Source organism: Balaenoptera borealis, assembly GCF_965194805.1.
Source record: "Balaenoptera borealis genome assembly, chromosome: 4".
NCBI classification, from domain to species: domain Eukaryota; kingdom Metazoa; phylum Chordata; class Mammalia; order Artiodactyla; family Balaenopteridae; genus Balaenoptera; species Balaenoptera borealis.
Genome location: NC_138861.1, coordinates 58,403,328 through 58,420,746, shown reverse-complemented (window position 1 = coordinate 58,420,746; position 17,419 = coordinate 58,403,328). Strand labels below are relative to the sequence as shown.

Below are 17,419 nucleotides of genomic sequence, written 5' to 3'. Positions count from 1 at the left end.
GTTCCCAGAAAGAAGGAAGGCAAAATCTTTCCCAGAAGGGAGGGTAAGACTAGCTGTTCTCACGACAGTCTGATGTGAACTTGTTCCTCCAAGTTTCAAGTGGATGACGAAGTTCCAGGAGGGAAATAAACATTTGGTAGACTGGAGTCCCTCGCTAAACAAAGCAAATGAAAACCTACTAACAGGAACAATCCCTGACAGCTTGCCAGAGCCACAGTGACAGCAGGTGCTGTGACAACCCAGGATTCTCCTCCACCCCCATCACCGGCCTCTCCCTGGTCACTCTTAGCTGCGTCAACACTCAAACAAGTCTCAGACCACCTTTGATTCCATTCAAATCTTGCTCTCAAGAGTGTTGGTTTTTCCTGTACCTTTAACATGTCTCTTTTCTTCCCCAGCTAAATGGCTGTCACGGAACCCACTGTAAATCCCAGAGTGGATGGTGTGGGGTGGTGTGTGTGCATCTGTGTGTGTGTGTGTGTGTGTGTGTGTGTGTACACACTAAGTACAGAAGGGGAATGAGAGAACAGAGGGGAGTTTATAAATACAGCTGCCAACATTTCTAAAACAGTCGCTTCTTTATTTTTATCTCCTACCCTGACATTCAGCTCAGAGAAGGACAATTATCATTGCTAAAATGCTACTTACTGAAAGTCTCCAGGAATCAGGTGCTGTGCTAGGGCTTTATGGAAAGGATCTCTAAGCCTTACGCTGGCCCTGCAAGGTAAGAATTCCCATTTTGCAGGTAAGGAAATGGTGGCACCGGCTTTCCCAAACTCACAGAGCCAGTAAGTCAAGTGAAATCCCACCAAGTCTAGGTCTGTGGGTTTGCAAAGCCCATGCTTGGCCACTCTAGCAGCTGCCCCACCATCGCACCCTCAGGGTAGAGCTGCCAGATTTAGTGAATAAAAACAAAGGATGCCCAAGGATGTCCCAAATATTGCATAGGCCATGTCAAAAATGCTTTAATTCTTAGGACGCAATGCTGAAGGATTCAGGGGCAAAGTGCTGTAATATCTGCAACTTGCATTCAAATAATTCAAGAAAAAGTGTATGAGAGAGAGATGACGTCTATATAGGAAGATGCTAACAACTTATAAATTGAAATGAATCAAAATATTGCATAGACATACTCACTAAAATATTATTTGTAGTTTATCTGAAATTCAAGTTTAACTAGACATCCTGTATTTTATCTGGCAACCTACCCCAGAAAGACCGTGAAACTGTAGAGAAATCATCACTTGGGCTCCGAGACCTTCCTGGGCCACTAGACAACCCTGTAACCAGCAGAGTTTTCCACTTATGCTAAATTAACAATCAGCGTAAGGTCCCAAATCAGTTTTACAATGTGACTTTGTATACTGCAGAACATGATGAATTGTTCCAGGCATAATATGGTGGCACTACCATCAAGAGAGGTATTGGAAAGATGATCAAGTTACGTGGTCAATCTGTAATGTCAACAGCCAAGTTAATCATTTGGACTGAAAAACGTACCTTTCAGTTAATTAGCCAATATGTATATAATGAGAGCTTTCTCTATGCCCAACAAGCATAGGCCCTGTTTCAAGAAGACATTTAGCTAAGGACACAAAATTGACCTGCGTGTAGCAGTGCAAGGCCCAAAGAGGGGCTTATGCCTGAAATTATTTGGATCATTTCAATTGTATGGATCCATCCTAAAAGCCCCATCTGCATACCTCACAGGCTGCTCAACATCAACGTGACCAGAAAAGGGACTCATGATCTTCTCCCCTAATCAATCACTCAGTCCTATTGAGTTTACCTCCTCCCCTTCTCCACTTCTATTCCTGTGCCTATTTCATCACCGGCGTGGACTGAGGCAATACTGTTCAGTATTAGCTAGTCTCCTAATAGGTAATTAGGTAACAGGTAGTCTCCTAACTGGTCTCCTTCTCTCCAGCCTTGGCCCTTTCAAAGCTATTATCCACATCAGCTTCCAGAGAGTTCTATCAAAAGTGCCTATCAGGACAGACACTCTCCCTACTGCTCACAGGATAAAGTCTGAGGTTCTTGACCTGACGCAGCCCGTCACCTGCCATCCGCTGTCATCCCCTGACAGGTCCTTTAGAGACCAGCAACACTCAACTGCCCACCTTCCCCCAGGTATGGGCTGGATTAGCTGCTTCTGCTGAGAGCTGACATGAGTTGGTACAGCCACAAGATACAACACATCCAAGCCAGCCTGACAGAGATCTTTTGGGAAGGCAGCACAAGGATGGCTGCTGAACCGGCTGTCCTGGTATAAGCCACGTCCAGATGATAAAAATAAGCACTCAGGGAATTGCATTGGGCTTGGTGGGAGTAAGTAATACTTTAAAGGAAACTTCCAGGCTTCAAGAGCACTGCTGGTTGTTCTTTTAGTTCAATAAAGTGTTACTTAATAATTAAACACAAACTCAGCATCCATGTTGCCGTCTACACCATCTGAATTCACCCAGAGATGATGCAGACCAACTTTGAGAACCTGATCTAATAGCATGTGGATGATTCTCACTGGATTCCAGATTAATAAAACTCACCATATAGCAAAACACCAGTTGGTTTGCATTATTTTAAAAATTTCTCCCTGAAATTAAGCAAACCCAATGCAGACTCTTATAGTAATATAAGTAATTTGCACTATTTACCTTTTTAAATTCTCTGTTGAGGTAAAAGAAATACACTGCCATTAACATTTTACCCTTATTCTCTGACCTTATTTTAACTCAAGAACAAATGCCTTGGCTTTTTTTTTTTTTTTTATGTCACTGTTGTTGAACTCATTTTGCTTTAATTGCAACTCCAACAATTTCGGCTAATGAGATCTGACAGTTGAGGTTCAAATGTTAGTTTATGTGTAAGCTGCTACTCTGTCTATAAAATGACATACAAGGGGGGCTTCCCTGGTGGCGCAGTGGTTAAGAATCTGCCTGCCAATGCAGGAGACATGGGTTCAAGCCCTGGTCCGGGAAGATCCCACATGCCGCGGAGCTACTAAGCCTGTGCGCCACAACTACTGAGCCTGCGCTCTAGAGCCCGCGAGCCACAACTACTGAGTCCATGAGCCACAATTACTGAAGCCCATGTGCCTACAGCCCATGCTCCACAACAACAGAAGCCACCACAATGAAGAGTAGCCCCCGCTCGCCACAACTAGAGAAAGGCCGCGCGCAGCAACGAAGACCTAATGCAGCCAAAAATAAACAAATAAATAATTTATAAAAAAAAAAAAAACTTGACCTTTAAAAAAAAATTACATACAAGACAAGAAGGTGGAACAGTTATCCTGAAAAAGCTCCTGCTACAAAATACACACTAGAGTACTTTTTAAACGCTTCCAGGTAATTACAAATGTGAAACCAAGGTTGAGAACTGCCAGCCTAAAGAAAAAGCAGCCACCAGACAGAAACTTAATCAAAAGGACCAGGTGAAAATTGGGGAAATATATGTGGATTCCAGCCAGCAGGGGGTTGGGGGGAAGAGGCTGAAGGAGTGGATGAGAGAAAGTATTTTAAGATGTGAATAAATAGGAAGTGTGGCCGTGACAATAATGCTGGGTTCTGTGTATAACTTGTGGAGCCAGTCATTCCTTTACAACCTGTTTGGTTGCGATTATATCTCCCAAAGATGAAATAAGTGATGTTCTACGTCTCCTCTTCCCTCCATTACTGTGGACTATCAGAAATATAGTATTAAAAGTAATATCCTTAAAATGGGACTTGCAAGAGTAATGATTACATTCCCATAACAATGGCATTCTGCCTTGCTTTCTCTAGAAAGAGTAGAAAACTCAGATGCCAAAGGAGCCACGTGGGAAAGGTCAATGAGTGAAGCAGGTACAGGTCTGTACATATTTACAAGCCAAATCCTAGCAATAATATTCACTTCTACACAGAAATATGCCCTCTCCCATTTTTGTTAAACACATTTTGTTAAACACAGGCTATCTTTCATTTTCCTTCTTTTGGTAAAGAGCGTCAGACACAAACAGATATTTCTCTACTCTATGAAAGACAGCAGAGCAAGCACCATGACAAAGGGCACCTTCACTGAGCCTTGCGGTCAGGGGACAACAGGGGTGTGACCGTGGTGGGAACAGGGAGGGAGGTTAGCAGCCTCTATTCTGCCCAGGCTGCTGCCACACAGGACTGTGATGGGGTCAGCACGGCAAAACAGCCACATGTTTCCGGAGAAGCTGAAAAGCTGGATTATTTGGTGAATTTTCCAGATTTTAAAGGCATAAACTATTAGTGAGGCAAACGTGACCACTGGCCTACAGAGCGGAACAAAAATGTGAAGCTAAATAACAATATACAAACAAAATCATCCTGAAGATGTTAAGTTTTCGTTCTTCCATTCATCCACGCAATGTTTAATGACCATCTATTTTGTATGACATTCATTCAGCAGGTTGGGAAGAGGATACAAAGCTACATAAGGCAGGACCCCTACCTTCAAAGAGAGCTTTCAGGCTAGCTTTAAATACTAAATTGTGTCATATGAATAGAAAATCCCTGGCAGGGCTGAGGCTAGAGGGGAGTTATCAAGGAATTCAATTATGGAGCTGCTTACGTTCTAGTCTAGCTTGTTTCACATGCAGGAAAAGACAGGAGATTTGCTGAACCTGCATCACCGATGGCCCAAACTACTACGCTTCACACTGGACTAATGAAACTAAAAGGACATATGAATATATATTGAGTTGGCCAAAAAGTTTGTTCGGTTTTAAGTAAACATAAAAGACACATTTTTCATTTTCACCAAGAGTTTTATTGAACATTCACTAACCAAATGAACATTTTGGCCAACCCAATAACAAACTAAACAAAATCCTGGTGGTTTGAAAACATTAGTAATATAGCTTCCAAACTGGCCTTACAGAAATAAAGCAGAGACATTATGTTATTTTTTAAATTATTCTAAAAATCAACAAAATTAATTAAATGAAAACCAGATCAGTAGTTCTCGAAGGGTGGTCTGAGGACCTCTGGGGGTCCCCAAGACCCTCTCAGGGGGTTCCCCAAGGTCAAATCTATTTCCATAATAATACTAAGACATAATCTGCCTTTTTCACTCTCATTCTTTCATGAGCATACAGAGGAGCTTTCTAGAGGTCACACAGCTTGTAATGATGTCATTGCTCTGACAGCTAACGGAATATGTGCTTGTGTATTCTTGTGTTTTAAAAATGTATCCGTTTTAATTTCTAATATTGTAAATATCAATAGATATAACCCACAGAAATATAGGTTCTTTGGGGTCTTCAATAATTGTTAAGAGAATAAAAGGGTCTGAGCCCCAAAAGTCTGAATTAGATCATAAATTCCATAAGGGTAAGGGCTGTGTCTCATTTACTATTGTATCCGTAGCTCTTAGCACACTGCCTCACAAATGGTTCACACTCAGTAAATATTGATATTTGCTAAATAAACAGATGACTGCCAAAGAATATACCTAAAAGTGCTTTTGGATATAGAGAGCAAACACTGAATGTAGCCTTTATTTTCCTCGGTTGCTTCTGACTAGTTACCAGCTTTGATAAAAAACAGTCACTTCATGTAATGTATCATGTATATAGAGTATATATCTTGATGATATAGGCCATTAATGCCCAGTCACTTGGCCAACATCCTGTGTTTTCATTAATGATCTTATAATCCCACCTGCCGATTCTTCCCTGGGAAACAAGCAAGTGTCTGGCAGAACAGATGGCCCCTTCACTGCGGCCTGACAATGAAATCTTGTACTTTATTCAACGAGAAAACAAAAACGATTCTCACAATCTAGAACCTTCCCCTCCCTCCCTAAAGATATCTCCTTTAATGTAAACCTGCAGAATAATAGTAATTACTAAGAGTAATAGCCCCAACTAGAATTATCAACTCTTTTATATGTTAGTCATACCAGTTGAAATTAAAAATAAATATAGAGGGCTTCCCTGGTGGCACAGTGGTTAAGAATCTGCCTGCCAATGCAGGGAACACAGGTTCGAGCCCTGGTCTGGGAAGATCCCACGTGCCGCGGAGCAACTAAGCCCGTGAGCCACAAGTACTGAGCCTGCGCATCTGGAGCCTGTGCTCCGCAACAAGAGAGGCCACGACAGTGAGAGACCCGCGCATGGCGATGAAGAGTGGCCCCCGCTCGCCACAACTGGAGAAAGCCCTCGCACAGAAACGAAGACCCAAAACAGCCAAAAATAAATAAATAAATTAATTAATTAATTTTAAAAATAAATAAATAAATAAATAAATAAATATAGCAAATTAAAAATAAATTAAAAATAAATAGAAGCACCCCATTTCTCTAAAGTATATGTATTACTATATATGCACAATGAAAAAATGTAGATTAATCAACAATATATTTAACAGTGGTTATCTTTCTTTTATTAATTTTTGTTGTCTGACTTTTTACAATGGCATGTATTTTTTTTACCAGAAAAATAAACAAAAATAAAGAATAAAATACAAAGTTAAAAAAAAAAAAAAGAATTGCCATCTCAAGGAGTGAAGACGTGGGTTAACGTAATCACCATCCAAACCAGTCACAGACTTCATGGTTAGCTCTTTGATCTGGGTGCTGTTTCTAAGGACTCTGATTCAGCAGGGCTGGTGGGGTCTCTATTTTTTAAATTTCTATAGGTGATTCTGACGTGGTTCCCTAGAGTCTAGAGACAACACTGAGAACGACTGGTTCACTCCATTGTCTTAACCATTAGTAATGAATGCACGCACGGTCACCATGAATTAGTAACAGCTGAAAGAAACATAATATGATTTTGATGCCACCAGGTCATGTTTCTAAAAGCCAGGGAGGAGTTAGATAATTTTGCTTAGGAGTTAAAGAATCTGGCAAGGATACGGCCTCTGTTTACAGATCTATGGTTTCTGCTTGTGCTGAGCCAATCACATGACTCTATCACGAATCTGGGAAGAAGGAACTGAGAGATGAAGCACGTTCCTGGGAGGCTCAGTAGCTGAAGAGTCATATAGGGTCAGGGCTGGGGAAGCTCCAGATGAGGAAACAGCCTGCGCCCAAGGAATCAGGGGAAGCTGGTTGGTGGGGAAAGCAGAGGAACGAGTGGGAGACACAGAGTGTGCCTGGTCCTGCTGACTTTCCAGTTTCTACTGGATTGGTAGGAGGCCTGACTGTGCTGTGGGTCTCACCCTTGGATTTCTATGAGCTTCCTCTTCGGGCTTTATAAAAAGCCGGCTAGCTCGTTCTTGAGCTCGCGTGAGGGTGCCTCGTTTCCTCAGAGAGCATTGCTCCTCTTTAATGCCAAGAAGTGGAGGACAATGTGATATGCGAGGGTAGAATTTACTGTCACCAGGAATCTTTTGAAAGGAAAGAAGGTGCTAGTAACTGCTCCGGGATAACAGGTGTAAATAGGCCAGAACTGTCACAGGCGACGGGATGTAGGGTCATCCTCAGGATGGGAAAAGCGAATTAGGAGACCCAGCTTGCCCCCCAAGCCTCTCCATTTGGACTTTGGTAAGTCACTTATCTACGTATCCAGTGCCATACAGGTGTAAAGGTAATTCGATACCCACCACCATCCATTTCAAAATTGACACAGTCTCAGTTTCCTTGACTAGAAAATAACAGATTAAGTGATGCCTAAGGTTTTTTTCTTAATCTAAGATTCTATGTCTTCTTAACTCTGAAAAGAGACAACTAAGGAGATGAGGTAGCCGGGCAAGAAGGAGCCCTTTAAGATTACATATACTTGATTGTCTTTACATAAACAACAATGAAGATGTTTTACTCATTTGACTTTAAAAAAGACCCCACATATTCACCAATCAATGTTATTTGGTTAAATTATCAGTGATTATATTTTATTTCTTGAGGCACTAGAACAGCTCCAAAGTTGCTTTGGCTCCCGATGGAGGCCAGCTGGTACCTGCCCAGAGCCTCAGGTTCTGGCAAAGGGTAAGGGAATCTGTCCTGTTTGTCTCATGGTGGAGACCTAAGGCTATGGTTCTTCCTTGGTCTGTGAATAGGAAGCAAAGTGTCAACAGTCTCTTGTCCTCTCACTGCTTCCCTTGCCAGCCCATCTCTTATTAGTCAGCCCTGACTTTGGCCAGCTCTGTGTCCTCATTTCTGGGAGATGTTTAAACCGTCAACAAGCCTAAAGGCAAATTTAATATCCTGAGCTGCAGAGTTGTTCTCAAGCACAGGTCGTATGCTTGTGTCATAGAATCTCAGAAATTTGGAGCTAGAAGGAACTTTATCTACTATATAAGCTTCAGTTCCTAGATGAGAAATGAATAGCTGGAAACAATAACAAATGTTTACTGTTGTTTGTACAAATATGTTGCCTATACAAATAACAATAACAAAGTCAGGTGCTTGGGAGGGACTGTGCTATATGCTTTCCATCAATCCTTTTATTTCATTCTTGCACCAACCCAAAGGTAGGTATTCTTTTTTTTTTTTTTTTTTAATAATGAGAAATGTTGAGAGCCATTTAATTTGTTACGTGTTGAGGTTGTTCTTTTTTTTTTTTTTTTTTTAAATAGCTACTTTATTTATTTATTTATTTTTGGCTGTGTTGGGTCTTCGTTTCGTGCGAGGGCTTTCTCTAGTTGCGGCAAGCGGGGGCCACTCTTCATCGCGGTGCGGGGGCCGCTCTTCATCGCAGTGCGCGGGCCTTTCACTATCGCGGCCCCTCCCGTTGCGGGGCACAGGCTCCAGACGCGCAGGCTCAGTAGTTGTGGCTCACGGGCCCAGTTGCTCCGCGGCATGTGGGATCTTCCCAGACCAGGGCTCGAACCCGTGTCCCCTGCATTGGCAGGCAGATTCTCAACCACTGCGCCACCAGGGAAGCCCGGTAGGTATTCTTATTACCCCCATTTTCAAGATGAGGAACCTAAGGGTGTGAGAGGTTCAATACTTTGCTACTTGGCTTGTCCAATTTAATCCAAGTATTTGTTAGTGACAGAAAAAGGAGTTTTAACCAAGTTCTGCTGATTCTTAGGACACTCTTCTTTCAAGTAAAACGATCAAAAGTGAGGCAGCAGGCTTTTTAGCTACCTACCATGTACCAGGCACTACACTAGGTGCCAGAACAATTAGCAGGGTTACCAAAAGAAATGTCACATAAAATCCTGCCCTTCCAGGTTCTAGGGAGGAAAAGAGATTGCTGGGTCTCTGCAAAGCTCTGTCTTCAGGGATGTTAAAATGCTCGACAGGGAAGGCCTATTTAATGCTCAGAGTATCCCCCAGGATGCGGGTGTGGGCCAAGGAGGGAAGCATTACTCTGCCTCTTCTGCAATTGAGAAAAGTAAAGAGAAACAATTACAGGGCTTGCCCAATGCAAGGCATAATATAACAAGCCAAGAATGGAACCAAACTGTCTTGGTTCCTTCCACTCTATTCGACGGCCAAAATTAAAATCTCCCTTCAATCATCCCTGGCTACTGTGGGGATCAAAGATAATTATCACATGAGACAAATTCTTCTAATAGGAATTATGTTACTAAGCTTCTCATAATTAACCCAACCTACTCATTTGATTGTCATTCTTTTTCTCTCTTCTCTTTTTGATGTAGACAAGACAGGACACAGTCTTCAAATGAAAAAAATTAAGAACTGGGAGTAACAGGGTGGATTATATTACAAGTATATTAAAGTCAAGTTATGAATGAATTTTTCCATAACAACATTAATGGAAAGAATGATGGCAGCCATAACTATCACCTATTCCATGCCTGATGCTGTGCTCAGATTACCTCACTCAGTCTCACAACAGCACACACAGAGGCAGATCCTGGGTTCGTGTGAAGCTTATACATGGTGTGGAGGCCCTCCCTAAGAAAAGAAAATTTTGGATACAGAATTAGGTAGAAGGCTTTGGAAGGGCCTGTGCAAGCGAGGGACCCAAAGCTTGAGCTTTGTGAGCTTCATGGTAAATGCACCGCTGTGCCCAAGATGGCTAACATCCTCACTTCAAGGAATGAAACTGAGGCTCAGAAAAGTAACTTGCCCAAAGTCAAAAGGCTTGAAAATGTCAGGGCTAGGATTTGAACACAGGGTGCCTGACCTCAAATCTCATGTATTTTTTCTTTGCTGACGTGCCTTCTAACGAAAATAAAACTGTTATCGTTTACAAATAACTATACATACTAACTATACCCCATGAAAAGTACACTCATTTTCTCTAATAATTCTTATAGTCCTTCTATTTACGTGAGTTGTTATTAACCCCATTTACAGATGGGGTTAACCCATCTGTAACCTAAAATCAAGAAAGGTTAAGCACCAGCCAAAGGTAACCTAGCTAGTACACAGTGGAGCCCGGATTCATGCCCACGAATTGACCTGCTGAGTCCTTACTCTTTCCCGCCATCTCATGCTAACATCCTACAGGTGATCCAGGAAAGCAGAATGGTAATGATGGTAATGCGTGACCTCTGGTTGCCTTACAATATTCCCACACCTGTCCACAGAAACTAGCCCTCTCATTTAGTTTCACATACCACATTGTGCAATATTCCTTAACAGAGTGAGGCAATTCTGAAAGTTCACTTCCTCTGTACTATAATTTATCAGTCAGATCTGAGTTCATTCCTCATGGAAAAAAACATCTTTAAAAGCCAATTACCAAATATCAACACCAACTCAAGTCCTGCCTTACAGCCCACCCCCCCCCCAACCCCCGGCATCCTCCCTGCCAACCGCCCATGAATGTAGACCCACAGAGCATCAGAAGGCTGATAATATCTGAGACACGGGGGGAGATCACTCAACCTACAGGGCTCTCCTGAAACAGCCTTTCAAAGCCACACAAGAAAATTCAATTGACTGCAATTGGATTGCTTAAGTCTAGTCACCCAAGCAAGAGGTTACATCCTTAAACAATCGTGCCGTGGATTTGCAGGTGGACAAGCGTGGAGAGATTCAATTTAGTTTTTTCTTTGAACATGGGTGCTCAGAGAAAACAATGGCCTTTGAGAAGCTCGGACAGTGGGCCTTGTCTCCCATTGGCAACATGAACTTAAAAAAAATTAAACTATGCTTTGCCATGGCATTTTTTTTTAAGTTGCCTTTAACCGTCAGATTTCAAGTAATTGATGGCCTTTAGAAAAGCCTCTATTAAAGGAATATGTCTTTTGCCACCTGGAGCGAAACAATTTTGCTAACTGGGAGTGCAGTGATCAATCTTGGAGGAGGCCCGGGGCTTTTATTATCTGGCCAACTGCAAGCGTCACCCAGTGGAAGAAATTAGGCATGCAGTTATGGGTGCTAACAAGAAAGGTTGCTCCGATAATCTTTTTTTAAAGGAAAAAGCGATCCCATTAACTCTCTCTGGTTCCTCTTTCCACACAGATTGGTGGGTGTGGGTGAAAGGGCAGAAGAAATGACTACTGGTGAAATCATAGGATGGAAAAATCTGAAATGACCAGCTCTCCAGCGCACACATCTAAGGGGAAGAGATGGGCTCAGATTCTTTTAAGGATCTAAATGTATCTCTGCCTGAAGCTTATGGCTGTTTGAGAAGAGCAAGAATCCACGGTGAAACAAAGCAACACAGACTGCTGGTACAAGATACCAAACATCTAAGTCGGCCGGTAAACACAGACTCTGATGGACTGGAAAGTCACCCAGCCCAGAGGCCTGGCCTGGCTACCAAGGGCGGGATCAGCCCAGGAAGGCAAGGACACAATAGACCACACACCCGCTTCTCATCCCCACCCCACATCACTTCCAAGGCCACAGCAAGCAGCCTGTGGGGTCTTTCATTTAGTTTTGTTTCTTCATAAAGTGGGAGGGAAATGAGTTTGGGCCCAACAGAAATTGGGGCGTAGGGAGGGCTCGGGGTGGGCGGGGATGCAAACGACAGAAGAGAAGTGGAATCTTTCTTTAAAAGTCTAGATCCGTAGTCTTGTTTATTATTCTAAAAGGAACAGAAGCGTTCTCATTCCTCTCCTCCTTCTTTAACCCTTACCAACCCACCCCAAGAAGACAAGGAGGAAAGCAGGGCTCTAGTCTAGAGGGTTCGCCGGGGTGCAGATCCTCCCTGCACAAGGTTTAGCAGAGGGAGGGTGGGCTGGAAGTGTCCTCCCAACACACGCGCGCGCGCGCGCGCACACACACACACACACACACACACAGCCGGCCACGCCTCACCTTCTCGATCGTCTGGTCCACGGCCTTCTGGAAGACTCTGGCCACCAGCAGCGTGACGCTGGTCACCAGCAGAAGCAGGGACAGCGTCCCCACCACGTAGAAGCAGCACCTGCCCATTCCGCGTACCGCTCACGGGCCGGGCGGCCGGCGACTGGACGGGAAGGAGGGAAGGAGGGAGGCGCCGCCGCAGCCGCCACAGTAGCGGCCGGAAGGCCCGGGACCTTCGGGCGCCTGCGGCCCGGCCGATGCGCGCGGCCCCCGACTCCGCGGCCCCCCGCCGGCCGGTGGGGAGTGGAAGGCCCGCTTGGTTTCGCTTTCCCTGGCCGGGGCAGCCGCGACGCCCTTGTGGCGCAGCTCGCGAGGAAAAGGGAGCGCGCAGGGCGGGGACGCTCGCCGGCCGGGCTCTCCGCAGCCCCGGGAGGCGACAGGCGGCAGCTGCGCGGGGAAGCGGGCGGGGCGGAGGCTGAGCCCGCAGTCATGTGCCCCGCAGCGGCTGCCGCGATTCGGCCCGCGCGACTCGCGGCCAGTCCCGGCAGCCCCCCAGCGCCAGCGGCTCCCTGACGCCCGCCCGGCAGCGCCCCCCGCCCCCTCGTCGCAGGCCCCGCGCCCACCCCGGAAAATCGCCTGCCCTCCCCGGCTCTACCGCCTCCTCAGATACGAGCTGCGGGCCTACCGAGTGCCAAGCACGGGGGATTCAGGATGGATACGACACTGCGCCTGCTCTAGACGAGCTCACAAGTTAGCGGGGACACTGTGAACCGTAATTAAGGCGCAATGTAACAAGTGCTTTTACGGGGGGCGTGCTGAGATCTGTGCCTACCACACCTCTGCCCCGGCGACCTAGGACCTCACAGTTGAACTGGGTCTTGGGGGATGGGTAAGGGTTTGTCACGTGAGGGGTGTGTGCAAGGGAGGGAAGAAGCATTTGGAGGAGAAGAAAAAGCTGTGTTCAGACATCGCGGGTGAAAAAGCAAGATTGTAGGCGGAAAGAAGTTACTTTTGACTCTAGGCTCAGGTGTGCAGTGTGGGGTGAGAGGTGTGGAGGCCCCTTGGGGTCAGACTTTGAAGGGCTCTTGTGTCCCATAGGAGAGTTGGGACTTTATCCCTGCTCAGTGGGGTCAGCAAGAGGCTTCAAGCAGGTGGCCCTGATGTTCTCATCTGCTTTGCTCACCAATGTGTCCCAAGGCAGCCGGGCTAAAGTCCGCACTCAGCAGGGACTCAATAAGTATTAGTTGAATGAACATCAGCTATATGCCAGGCCTTGGCTAGGTGCTTACACACACCTATTTAATACCCACAGCAGCCTTGTGGCTGTTTGTCCCAGTTCCCCCAAAGCAGTGCCAGATGGGAGCACTGTGCCAGAGATGTATGAGGGCACTTGGACAGGAAGCTGGACCTGGGATGCAGGTGTGGCCTTTGTGAAGGAGAGAGGCGACAGAGGAAGGCTGAATGGAAGGAAGCATCTTATGCTACAGTGAAGCTCTAAGAAAGTTCAGCAAGGCCTTGGGGGATCCTAAGCCAAGTTGCCCTGTCCCAGGAGTCCAGCATGTCCCAGGAATAGGCTTCTTGTCATTAGGCATGGGCTGGCAGCAGCCCTAGGAAACTGGCCTGTGCACCAAGCTGGGGATGAGAATCACAGGATAGATTTTAGGGCTCAGCAGCTGGGACAGGGCCATTGGTCAGCTATGCTCTGCACTGCAAGTTCTGAGAGTACGTTTTCTTGGCCATTATGGTAGTATTATTCCTGTTTTACACACAAGGAAACCATGGCTCTGAGAGGTGAGTAACCTAACAAGCTCAACCAGTTGCTGAGTAGTGAATCTTGCCTCCACCAGAATGCAGGCCCGGTGACTTCCAAAGCCCTCACTTTTTCTACCCAGTGCATTGCTGCCTCCCAGCTGCCATCAGTGAGAATCTAGGAACAGGGGTTTCAGCTGGGAGACTTTGCTGACGACTTGGTGAGATGCTGTGATGCATTGAAAATGGTGGCAAATTCTTTGACACTCCTTCTATTGAGAAGTGGGGTCTATACCGTTCCCCTTGAGTTTGGGCTGGATTTAGGGATGGAAAGCACTAAATCACTATATCCTGGAACTTCTTAAGATAGATCATAAACACCTTGCAGCTTCTCTCTGAGCCTCTGGAAATGGTAGCTCTTGGTGCCCTGAGCCACCACTAAGCTCAGCTACCCTGAGGCCTCCATGCTGGAGAGAACAGGGGAGAGACCACGGGGAGATGCCCTGCCAGCCCCCGTGCTGTCCCCAACCATTTGAGTCATGGGCCCCAGACACGTGGAGCAGAGTGGTCTCTGCCTTGCCCTGCTTGAAATGCAAAATAAAGGACTGTTGTTGTTTTAAGCCACTATGTTTTGGCACGTTACCGGGTTTTAGATAACTGGAGCAGACTGTGAGGGCGGGCCTGAGCCCGTGACTCTGGCAATGACAGTGGCTGCCCACTCCCAGTTCTACCCATCTGTCGCTACCAAAGGCCTTCGCGCAGCAGTCCCAGAGAACCAGGCCTGGGTGGAGTCTGGAGTGACTCAGCTCCTCCAAACCTCACGGCCAGGATGCCTGCGTGGTCCCCAGTCCTCAGGCCACCATCAGCAGCCTTTCCCTGCCCCCAATTCTGCCGTGATAATGGCCTGTTCTGACCCTGTCTCTGCTTTAGATTCCACCTATCTACCTGAGCTCTGTCCTGTGCCCCAGTCTGCTTCAGGGGCTGTGCGAGCCCAGTAACCCTCACTCATCCCCTTCCTAGGCACTGGTCGGGGTCCTCTGCAGCCTGTGTGTGTCCTCTCCTGCATTAACTAGAAAAATGATTTGGTAACCTGCTTGCTTGAGTACTTGGCACCCAGCGGTTCACGCTCACATTGAACACCCCTCCCCCGTCTCCAGACTAAGACCAGCTTTTCTGTTTGCTGGCTGCATTCTGGAGGGCAAACTCCATGGCGACCCGCCCACTCCAGCCCTGGGCCACCGATCCCAGGGTGCTGTTCCTTCTCATTGTTCATTGAGGTCTCTTCTTGCCTCTTGTCTGGGCCACTAGTGGAGTAACAGACTGCGGGGATGGAGAGATGGACCCAGATTTGATAAACACATCTCGGGGTGGGGGGAGCATCTAAACCCCAGTTTCCAACTCAGTTGCTCTCGGTTTACCCTCCCTTTGAGGCTCTCTCACTCGGGCAACAGCACTTGTCTCCACCTTGTCAGGTGGTTGGTAAGCTGCTTCCCCTTTAAAACTCTGGTCCAAACTGGACAAAAACCTCTTTCTTAGCGCAGCTGACCAGACTAGCATTTTTAAAATGTACTAAACACTAAGAGAGAACAAAAAGGACCTAAATTACAGAAAATATAAACAGCTTAAAAAAAAAAAAAATCATGTTCCCCAAATAGCAATCTGTGATCCCACAGCAATTTCTTTCGTAAGGTAAAGAGCTGACGACTTTTGAGCTCCTGGCCTGGCTGTCTTTCTGTTCGGTTTCATCTTCTCCATCCCATGGCAGCTACTGACAGGGACTTTGCCCAAAGCCCCCCAAATTCTCATACAAGCTTCCAAAGCTCCTGAGACCGCCTCCTCATTTCTGATCTGTAGGATGTGTCACCTCCTCTGCTCACTTGGCACTCTTAACGTTTGGGGTTTTTTGTGCTGTTGAATCATCTCCCCTTCCAGATGAGCCTCCATCTCTACATACAAGGGGTAGCTGCTGCATGGCAGGTACAGAGACTATTAAGCTCCTCTCACGCTCTGGAGGGTCGGACAGTGGAGGAAGGGGTTACTGCTGCTACTGGTTGGATGGGGATACTGATGCCCTGGCAGGGAGACAGTCAGGAATTTTCCCAGTGACCCCTCTATACCTAAAATCAGAAGAACAAGAACTTGAGAGGAACAAGTGCCTTTGTGAATGAATAACTGTTGGTGCCCGCTGCAAATTACACAATCATTCAGGACTCAGAAAAGAAAGAACTTCCTTCACAGAGTCTAAGACAGGCGCCAGGACAACAGACTCTGAGTCAGGGAGAAGCAAGAAGGACTCTTTGGGCCCCACCTTAAATTTAAAATTTTGATATTATACTCAGAGGAGGTTAATCATATAGTCACTGTACACGGTTATGTTAAAAGTGTTGATGTGGGGCTTCCCTGGTGGCGCAGTGGTTGAGAATCTGCCTGCCAATGCAGGGGACACGGGTTCGAGCCCTGGTCTGGGAGGATCCCACATGCCGCGGAGCAACTGGGCCCGTGAGCCACAGCTACTGAGCCTGCACGTCTGGAGCCTGTGCTCCGCAACAAGAGAGGCCGCGATAGTGAGAGGCCCGCACACCGCGATGAAGAGTGGCCCCTGCTTGCCACAACTAGGGAAAGCCCTCGCACAGAAACGGAGACCCAACACAGCCAAAAATAAAAATAAATAAATAAATCAAACATACGCATCTGATAAAAAAAAAAAAAAGTGTCGATGTGTTAAATGTAAACATTTAGAATACACCACAGTTTTTACAACCCTGTGTGGGAAATCATTTCTAAATATGACTGTCAGCAAGTCTTCCTTTCTTTGTAGGCTCCTGCAGCTCCTCCAGTCAAAGGTGGCGTTTATTCCCCTCCCTTTAAATCTGGGCTGGCCTGTGCCCTGCCTTGACCGGTAGAATGTGCCAGAAGTGACGGGAGTGTGCCCATTGTAGGTCTAGGCAGCTCCTTCCTTTACCTTTTTGGTATCCAATTGCCATGTTAGAAGCTCAGATTAGACCGCTGGGTGATGAGAAGCCACATGAAAAGAGACCCTGGAGAAGGAGAGGGGACTCACAGGTCATCCCAGCTCCCGGATGACCACAGCATATGCCACAGGGAACAGAGATGATGGGTTATCCCTGTGAGCCCTGCCCACATTGCAGAATCGGCCATTGCATGTCTGGGTGTTAAGCAACTACGTTTTGGGGTGGTTTGTTATGCCATAATGGATAACTGAAATACCATATTTTGTTATTTATTCATTATTTTAGGAGCCTGTAAAAGGATGCAGGTGGCCCTAGGCCTTACTTACTTTGTGATCGGCCTGGCTCCAAGAGGTATCTGAAACTCTTAGCTTTCTTACTATGATTTGAAGGTGATCTAGAAAATGTACCATCACACCCTAGTGATCTGGTATTTTTTTTTCTAAATGTTTGTGGAGCATCCTTAACCCTGAGCAATGTTGGATCCATAAGAAAGAATCTCTGTCACCTCCCTTCCCACTTAACAAGCACCCCAAACTTCTCACGTTTACCCAACTTCTTTATGAGACAAGTTA

At 46.1% G+C, this 17,419-nt stretch overlaps 2 protein-coding genes across 2 annotated transcripts in view; one reads left to right on the top strand and one right to left on the bottom strand.

The window, feature by feature from the left end:
- Window positions 1-12,647, bottom strand: part of SCARB2 (scavenger receptor class B member 2) — a 69,131-nt gene extending 56,484 nt beyond the window's left edge. Inside the window, exon 1 of the mRNA XM_082389378.1 lies at window positions 12,139-12,647. Coding sequence (XP_082245504.1) covers window positions 12,139-12,255 — 117 coding nt within the window. The 5' untranslated portion in view covers window positions 12,256-12,647. The remainder of the gene's footprint in view (window positions 1-12,138) is intronic.
- SHROOM3 (shroom family member 3) overlaps window positions 1-17,419 on the top strand; it is a 533,396-nt gene that overhangs the window by 22,889 nt on the left and 493,088 nt on the right. The window lies entirely within an intron of this gene.